Genomic DNA, 9,674 nt, shown 5'->3' on the forward strand with positions numbered 1-9,674 from the left:
TGATGTTGTTTTGCCAGATTTGTCCACTGGTGAAAGACAGTCCTTTTGTTGAAGAAGTCCTGGAACCTGGCTGTTCACTAAGAAGCCCTGAGACTGTCCTGCAGACAGAGAGTGAATACTGTCCACTGGTGAAGGACAGTGCTGTTGTTGCAGGGGTCTGGAGACTGTCCTGCAGACAGAATGAATACTGTCCACTGGTGAAGGACAGTGCTGTTGTTGCAGGGGTCTGGGAGCCTTTCTGTTGGTTCAGAAGCCCTGAAGAAGGATTTTCTTGTTGTATGTTTACAGAAATCCTGGGAGAGGGCTTTGCTAATGTGTTCAGGGGTTCTAGGACTGTTCTACAGACAGAGGATGAATTCATGAAGGGACTGGCAATGTATCTTATGGCCTTGCTAAGCCTTGTCTCCCCAGGAACTAAGATTGCTGAGAACTTGACTCGTGTCAAGATGAAGAAAAGACCTCCATTTGGGTATTAAGTGCTGTGTTTAAACTTGATGTAACTCTGGGGTAGATTCAATTGTGATCCAGGGGTGGGGAACTTTTGACCTTATGTTTGGAAACTAATCTCCATTTGAGAAGAGGGACTTTGTGGTGGACTAAATTAAGGTATAGCCTAGGGGTGGAGAAGTATTTAGAACAGAGACTTTGTAATTGATTGAATGATTGGAAGGTCCTGGGGTGGGGTAGTACTTGGAGATTATTTAATCACGCTTAGTAAATGCTGTATTTGGAATGATGTCATGTTTTGATTTTCTCTGTTCTTGGTTTGTCACTGAATAAAATGGAGAGCACCTATGCTGGTATTCTGAACCTTGGGAAGTTGCCTTTCCTTGGCATTACATTACACCTGGCCACCACTCCCCTACATGTAGCATATTCCCCCATTAGGATGTGAGTTTTTCCATTTTTGCCCTTTGTTAAGTCCCCAGAGCCTTGGACGGGGCCTGGCACACTGAAGGCAACGTCTATTAAATGCCTGCTAATTAAGAAGCCACGTTCAGAAGCTGGAAGCAAGGGCAGATATCAAAGGATGGATACACAAACGTGGCATGGTCCCATGGTAGCCCAGGTTAACTCTAGCTCAGAATAAGCGGAGGCCGTTGGACAAAGTGAAGGACAACAGAAAGGTGGTCTTTAAAAATATACCTGGAAATAAAGGTGGGTCAAAGCAGCAGAAGGATCATAGCTCAGAGAGGACAACAGAGAGAAGGCAATGATTTCATTTTTGTTTTGGCAAGAAGAAGGATCTTTGGAGTGAGAGGGACAGGACAAACACAGCTGACAGAGAAGCGATTCCCAAAATCAACAAGGAGAAAGTCCAAGAGCTCCTGGCCACCTCTGACAAATCCAAGGGACTTGGCCCAGCAGAACTATATCCTCGAGGCCTGAAAACCTAACCTGTGTGACCTCTGAACCACTGTCAGTCTTCTCTGGAAGGTCGTGGGGCAATAATGCAAAGAAAAACACCATGAAGAGACTTAAGAAGTCTTGGGATGGAATGGAAATCTTGCTTCCAGAGGACTGATGATGAGGCACTGTACAAGAGAGCCGGAGGGCTGCACGTGCTGTCGTGGTGGGGCTTCTCTTTGCCACAAAGGAGGGTTCTAGGGTGGAAACAGGTTACCAGAAAATGATAATGATGTTGGGGGAAAGAGAAGCAAAAGTTACCCAAAATAGATTTTTTTTTGGAGGGGGGAAGGCAGGGCAATTAGGGTTAAGTGACTTGCCCAAGGTCACACAGCTTGTAAATGTTAAGTGTCTGAAGTCAGATTTGAACTCAGGTTCTCCTGACTCCAGGGCCGGTGCTCTATTCAATGCACCATCTAGCCACCCTCCCCCCCCCAAAAAAAAAAAGAAAAAAGAAAAAAATTGTGGAGGAAAGAAAATAGAAATGGTAAACATCCCAAATTTTTTAAAAAAGAGAGTGGAGTTTGCCAAGTATAGGCCAATAAGCTTTACTTTTTATTTCCTTAGAAAGTGTTATTAAAGGAATAGTTAGTAAACATCTTGAAGAGGAAGCAGTCATGACAAAGAGCTAACATGGCTTCATCAAAAACAGGTCATGCCAGACTAACCTCATTTCCTTTTGGACAGGGTTATTAAGACAGGGTACAAGGGCATGCTATACATAGTTTACCTAGATCTTAAAAAAGCACTTGATAAATTCTCTCACGCTAATCTTGTGAAGGGGACAAAGAGATGTCACCCACACAACAGAACTAGTGGAATAGCCGGACTCGGGTATTAATGGTTTAATGTAATCCAGATCTTCAATGCACTGTCCCAGGGATCTGTAACGGCCTCTGCCCTGTAATGACTCCAGCAATCTCTCCAATAAATCAGTAAGTGGCACCATCATCTATGCTGTAGGGGACACAAAGTTGGGAGGGCCAGGTAATATATCTGAGGGTAGTGTCGGGACAAGTTAGAATGCTGAGCTGAATCAGAAAAGGTATTAAGGACAGACAGATTTGAAAACAACGTTACAAGTAAAAGATGAGAAATGATGACGAGATAACAGTCTGTCTGCAAAACATCTGGGAGTTTAGGGGACTGCGAGATCCCTTAGAGTCAAGAGGGTGACAAAGCGGCCAAGAAAGTGTGTGCCATCTGGGGCTGTATTTATTAAGAGGCATAATATCGGAAAGGGGTGACACAGAGGTTCTTGGGCCTAGTCAGTCTGCCTCCAGAGTGGGATGTTCTATTCTCAACATGATTTGAGAAGGATAGAGATAGGGGAAGCTAGATGGCTCAGTGCATAGAGCATGGGCCCAGAAATCAGGAGGAGCTAAATTCAAATCGAGCGCCAGACACTTACAAGTTGTGTGACCCTGGGCAAGTCACGTAACCCCAATTCCTTCTTCCCCACCCCACCTGCTAAAAAGAATAGAGATAAGGTGAAGAGTGTCCAAGGGATGATAATGAGAAAGACTTTAAATTTATAGGAGACAAAGAAATTGGGGATGCTTAGCCTGCAGAGAAGAAGATCTGCTGAGGGCAAGGGAGACATGATAACTGTCTCCTAGTACTTTGAGGGTCGTCGCATGGAAGAGGGATTCAACTTGTTCTCCAGATCACAGAATGAAGGAGCAATGTGTGAAAGTTGCAGAGAAGCCAATGTGGGCTGGATGTGCAGAAACCTCCTAACAAATGGAGCTCTAGGAGACGGAACAAGTGACCTGGGAAGGTCATGGATACTCTCTGATGGGAGGCCATCCAGAAAAGCTGAATGAGTTGCAGAGAGGCTTCACTTTCAGGTATGGCTTGGACTAGATGGCTATTGAGGACCTTTCCACCTTTGAAATTCTGTGATTCTTTCCACAAATTCCATCACATTTTGTTTTCATAGGCTTCTCAAAATTCCCTTGCACTGGTCTCTGGGGCAGGAATGAGAACCCGTTGGAAAGTATGGAGAGACATGGGATTCAGGCTCCTCTGGGACCATGGATGGTCTTGGAGGTTTGAAAGATAAAGGGTCCTCACTCCAAGCTGCCAGGTCAAGGAGGAGGGGGCTGTTCTTGAATATTCTGGCTTGGTGTCATGGTAGAGTGGCCAGAATAATGAAAATCCCAAACTGAAATGTCAATCTAGCATGTTAAGCATGGCGAGATTAGCCCAAACCTGGTGTCTTTCTTTTTCTCTTAGAACTCTGTAAAATACTTTCTCTGATCTTCCTCTCTCTCTCTCCAGGAGATGAAAAGGTAAATATTCTTCCTCTTTTACAGCAAAGGAAACTGAGGTCCATGAAGATGACTGAGAAAACAACCCAGTAAAGTAGGAAAAGAACTGAGAGAAACAATAGACATTTGCTTTTTTTCCAAATGCTTTCAGGAATATTCTATCTGCTCCCCACAATCTTCAAGCTAGGTAAGGCAGATATTATTGTTCTGACTTTAGAGACCAAGAAATAGAAACAGAGATGAAATAACATGCTCAAAATAACCTAAGAAACCAGCAGCAGCATTGGAAGCAGAGCCTGGGTCTTCTGATGCACGAGCCCAGAGCTCATGATCATAAAGTTAAGTCTCTAGAATTCATTGAAAGGGAGAACAAGAGAAGTGTAAATGACCTAGAACAGATCTCTGGAGGCCTGAGTCAGGCCATCCTCACACTGACAAAGTTCTAAGTATGCCTAGGGTTACCAAGCAGGCTCACCGTCTGGCTCCAGTCCACTGCCTTCCTCCATCAGAGCCTGGAGGACCTTCTGGTGCTTCAGGGCAGAGATCTGCAGGAGCCGGAGACAATTAGTATCAGGATGGATCAAACATATTTTTCCCCAGTGATGCCTCTATGAAGCTTCATTCATTAAAATGCTCTGCTGCCATAAGCATTTCAAACCTTGGAACTGATTAAATCCCCGTGTCTCAGAAGGAAAGGTTTGTAGACAATATAAAATTATAGACAACCATTAGCTCAGAGGAGCCCCAGGCTGTCTTTTTTTGCCCTGTACTGAGCTTAAACTATGGTTGGTCGTTTCAACCCCACTCCCAGGCTTTCCAGCCAGACTGAGAAACGTTAATCTCACATCATTACAGATGAAGCCTTATTTAAATGATCTGGCCCTTCCTCCTTTTGTGGTCTCTGTTTCTTGAGAGAACATGACAAGACAAAGAAGCATCTTAACTAGTGTTCTAATACTTCACATTTATAGAGCACCTGGAGGCTGACAAGGTGCCTTCCTCACAAGAACCTTAAGGGGTGAGCAGGACAAGCCTTATTCTCATTTGACAGATATGTAAACTGATGTAACTTCCTCCTGATCATGCAGCTAGCAGCCAGGAGTAAGCATCTGAATACAGGCCAACTCAGTAGAAGGTCATGCTCCTTCCCCTAAGCCATAGTTACCCCAGGATTGTTAATTGGGGGTGTGGCCTTACCTTACAGAAAAAAACAGAAGGTTGTTATCTATAGGGCGGGGACTTTGCATCCCTATCAAAAGTTCCAGAGTCAAGAATACAGCAGAGATGGTGAATGTTAAAAATTAGAGGAACTGAATACATTTTTTTCCAAAGTGTCCCTTGATTTTGGGACAGAAGTCCAACTTCCGAAATAAGGCTAACTGGAACTTTAAAGTCTATATAACCACAAACAATGATGTGGCAGTGCAGAGAGCTAGGGGACAGACATGTATATGAACATGCTGAACGACTGCTCTATGGCACTTCTAAAGGTCACAACTGGCACACAGAGAGATACATACAGGTACACATCTGATGGCTGGAAGGAAGCTGCCTTGCTCATCAATTTGTAGACAGGACTCAACAGAAGTCCTCATGACCTAAAGGAAATAAGGAAAGGAATCAGTTTACTAGGTACATTCCCACCTCCCAGACAGGATCCCTAATTTAAATGACTTAAAAGTTTAATGTCTATAAGTGCATTTTGACTCCAATGTTCCTTAAAATGGATTAACTTCTTTCTTTTTTTTTTGGAGGGGGAAGGAAGGGCAATTGGGGTTAAGTGACTTGCCCAAGGTCACATGGCCAGTTTTTTTTTTGTTAAGTGTCTGAGTCGGAATTTGAACTCAGGTCCTCCTGACTCCAGGGCCAGTGCTGTATTCACTGCGCCACCTAGCCACCCCAAAATGGATTAACTTCTGAAAAGGTAACTTGAAAAAAAAAAAAGGGAAGAGAAAACTACTGACCTGCCTCATATCCTATTCCCTCATTTGACAAACGGAAAGGAAAGCCCAGGGAGTCACAAAGATAGGGAGTAGCAGAACTGAGCCTTGAGCACAGGCCCCCAACTTCAGAGCTCTGTTCCACATCCCAAACACTTTCCTTCAAATGAGCCTTCTTCAAGGTCTGACGCTACTAGGAACCCTTGATACCGGGAACCCTCCCCACACTACCCCTCTACACACTTTGAACTCTTGACAACTGGGCAACTGGTTACATGTTATCTTGCTTCCCCAACTACACTGTTCAGAGAATCCTGGGCTGTCAGATTTGGAAAATATCTTTGAGGTCATCTAATCCAAACCATACTTCCATAGTAATTCCCTGTGTAACTTACCTAACAGGTGATGGCTTCCATTCAATGACAAACACCCTCTCACCCAGCACACCCTACACATCCCAGTCATTCTAAATGCCCTGAGGCTCATCATCCATACCACCCCTCCCCATCTCCCATCACTTGATTCCTCATTCCCATCCCCCTCAACCTTCTCTGAAAAATTCCAATCAAATACTACCCACCTTCCATGGTGCCCTCTGGAATGCCTGTTCTATAGGGAGTAAACTTCCTTTCATCCTAAATCTGTTCTCCCACCCTTTCCATCTTTGAGCTGTCAATGAAACCTGGCTTTCCCTAATGATACATTCTCTCTGGCCACCCTTTCTAACACTGGCTGTATCTTCACTCACTTCCCTCAGCTCACTGGTCAAGGCAGGGGAGTTGGAAGGCCCCTTGCTCACCACTGCCACTTCCAGGTTCTCCCCATACCCCCACCTCTCAAGCTATTCACCTCTACTATACAATCAAAATCCCAGTATAGTTGATTCTTGTCATTCATGGTAGCTATGTTCTATAAAGTCGTGGTGCACAATGAATTGGCAAACACGAAACCATTGCTCCTGGGGGATGTACAGGGTTAGGTCCCTGTGAGCCTCTGATCACAACTGAAGCACTTTCCAGAGCAGCCTCCTGGACAGATTGCTGGATCTTCTTTCCCTTTTTATGGCTGTACCATATCGTTAACATTGAACTCAGGGCCAACAGCACTGTCATTCAGGTCGAGTACACATACTTTCTCCATAAGGTACTTCTTAGCCTTCTTCCACTTAGGAACACTAAACATCATTAAAGCACTGTGTTTAGGGGCTGTCTTAAATGACAAAATCACCAACTAAAAAATGTGGAACAATGTGGTGCTAAATAGACTGTAAAAAGGATACTTGTTTATAGAGCTGAACCAAGAAGGGAGAGCACCACTTCACTCAACCTCAGCCATACACAGGCTGGACAGCTCAAAGTTTTCATCACTCTGCACGTGTCCATAAATGATAGTGAAAACATGTAAGTTACAAATAAACTCCAGTAAGAAGGCTAATACACCAATACAGAATGCAAATAAGGACTGCTGCTGTCTGCAAACCTCCTCAATGGGCTGGGTACATGGTTCACAACCATTCTCTGCTTCCCAACTCCCACCCTTATACTAAGGGACTTCAGCATCCACACAGACTCTCCCTCAAACACCCTGGCTGCCCACGCAGTTCCCCAGGTCACCACGCTCTCCTGGTTCTCCTCCTACCTCTCTGGTCACTCCTTCTCTGACTCCTCTGTTGGATCGTCCTACAGCTTATTCCCTCCAAGCACAGGTGTCCCTCCAGGTCCTTTCCTGGGCCCTTTTCTTTCTCTATCCTATTTCCCTTGGGAACATCATCAGTTCCTATAGATTTAATCACCACCTTTATGCTGATGATTCAATAATCTACCTATCCTGCCTCAAACTCTGCTGATTTCCAATCTAGCCTCATCTCTAATCACCTTTCATACATCTCAAATTAGAAATCTAAAAGAGAACTCATTATCTTTCCCCCTAAACCTACTCCACAGCCTACCACCCCATCTACCTTCCCTATTTCTGTTGAAGGCAACATCACTGTCCCAATCCCTCAGGCTTCCAACCTAGGCATCATCCTTGACTCCTCACCATCTCTCACCCCTCATATCTAATCTGCCAACTTCACCTTTGGACTATCTCTCTTGAATATTCCCTCTTCTCTCCTTTGACATTGTAATGGTAATGGGAATCTGAAGATCTTCCCTGCCCCTTAATAGGCCAAATGTAATCACATGGAGTTCACGGGGGAGGAGCTTGCTGAAAGGGTAGAACAGGAAGGGTGCAGCAGGAAGGAGCAAGAGAGAGAGCCAAAACTGCTGGGAGTGAGTTATGTGGCAGCTGAGCGTGAGTGAGAGATGGGCATTTTTCACTTAAGGGGAGTCTGTTATGTTCTGAAGGCCTGATGGAGGGAAGGCTTGGGAATGTTGGTGTTCACTACATTGGTTATGTTTACCAACTTCTTGGTTGTTATGATGGATTTGGCTTTCTAGTGTTGGGATTTGACTTTCTGGTATTTGAATAAATATTCTGGTTCTGTCTTCCATGTGAAAAGTCTGTTACATTTTGTGATTCACAACTACACCAGCATATTCATAGCCACCATGGGCGCTGTGAATATCGCAATGGCATTACAGACATTGCCACGTCTCTGGTATAGGCCCTTATTCCTCCATACCTGGACCACTACAATAGCCTGCTGGCAAGTCGGCCTGCCTCAAGTCTCTCCCTACTCCAGTCCATGTTCCAAATAAGCACCAAAGTCATTTTTTTAAAGTGCAGGTCTGATCATGTCACCCTCATTCCCACTCAATAAACTGCAATGGCTCCCTGTTCCCTCAGAGATCAAACACAAAATCCTCTGTTTAGCATTTGAAGCCACAGATAACTTCCCCTTCCCCCTCTCCCTTTCCAGTCTTCCTACACCTCACTCCCCAACAGGTGCACTTGGGTACCATGGATTCCTTGTCGTTCCACAAACAAGACTCTCCATCTCCTGGCTCCAGGCATTTCATCTAGCCATCCCCCACGCCTGGCTTGTTCTCCCTCCTCATCTCTGCCTACTGGCTTCCCTGATGTCCCAAGAAAAACCTCCCCTTCTACAGGAAACCAGCCCCCTTAGTTTTTGTGCCTTCTCTCTGTTACTTCCTATTTATTCATTACTTGGCTTGTTTGCGTGTTCTCTCCCCAATTAGACCATGAGCTCCTCCAGGGCAGGGGCTGTCTTTCACCTCTTTTTGTGCTCCCAGAGCTTAGCACTGGGCCTGGCACAGAGTGTGAAATGCATTAATTAATCTTGACTGACTGACTGTCCAGTCTGCACCTAAAGATCTACAGGGATGAGAAGCTCCTTCTCTTTGAGGCAGCCCAACCAGCTTTTAGAGAACTCTGGTAGGAAGGTTTTCCTTGCATTCAGCTGAAATCTGCTGAAATTTCCCCTCCTGTCCCTAGTTCTATCCTCCAGGACCAAGTAAAATGAGGTTAATGCCTCTTCCTTCCCCTTTGTGGCCTTTTAAATATTTGAAAAGCACAATTATGTCTGGCCTCACCTCTTCATTCCCCCACCTCTGAGTCTTCTCTTTTTCAGATCAAACACCCCTGGTTCCTTCAAACAACGTTTATACACACTCACTATCTGGACACGATCCACCCTTTCCATGTCCTTCCTAAAGCAGGGCATCTGCTAAACACTCCAGACATAGCCCGACCAGCCTATAGCATATGACAGCTATTCCTCCCCTCATCCCGGGCACTGTAAATTTACACAAGTATTTAAGACTACCTTAACTTTCTCTACATCCTTTAAAGCAGAGATGTCTTTTGCTTTCCTTGTGTCTCTTGGTTTCTGGGCACTCAACACATGTTCAATAATAATTTCACAGAGGTAGAGCTAGAAGGAATTTCACAGGTTATCTGGTTCAATCCCTTCCTTTTATATATGAGGAAACTCCTTATGATTAATCCTCTGCCAGTTCTATACTTTTCTAGGCCTCATTTTATGAATCCTTTTTCTCTCTTACCTAGTTTATGCCCATCGAGACTGGGAAGACACACCCAGAATTGCTTAGAGTAACTCACCTATCTTGCTACAGAGAAGCTAAATAAA

At 44.7% G+C, this 9,674-nt stretch overlaps 1 protein-coding gene across 1 annotated transcript in view; it reads right to left on the reverse strand.

The window, feature by feature from the left end:
- The window catches only part of ELMOD3 (ELMO domain containing 3), a 20,162-nt gene extending 14,705 nt beyond the window's left edge, over positions 1-5,457 (reverse strand). The window contains exons 1-2 of the mRNA XM_069101091.1: positions 5,201-5,457; positions 4,156-4,225 (exon numbers count right to left, since the gene is read on the reverse strand). Of these exons, the coding sequence (XP_068957192.1) occupies positions 4,156-4,225; positions 5,201-5,275 (145 nt within the window). The 5' untranslated portion in view covers positions 5,276-5,457. The remainder of the gene's footprint in view (positions 1-4,155; positions 4,226-5,200) is intronic.
- Positions 5,458-9,674: the final 4,217 nt, after the last annotated feature.

This window comes from Petaurus breviceps, unplaced genomic scaffold (genome assembly GCF_028583685.1).
Source record: "Petaurus breviceps papuanus isolate PSGF00001 unplaced genomic scaffold, PetGlider_PUasm1.0 446, whole genome shotgun sequence".
Lineage (NCBI taxonomy): Eukaryota > Metazoa > Chordata > Mammalia > Diprotodontia > Petauridae > Petaurus > Petaurus breviceps.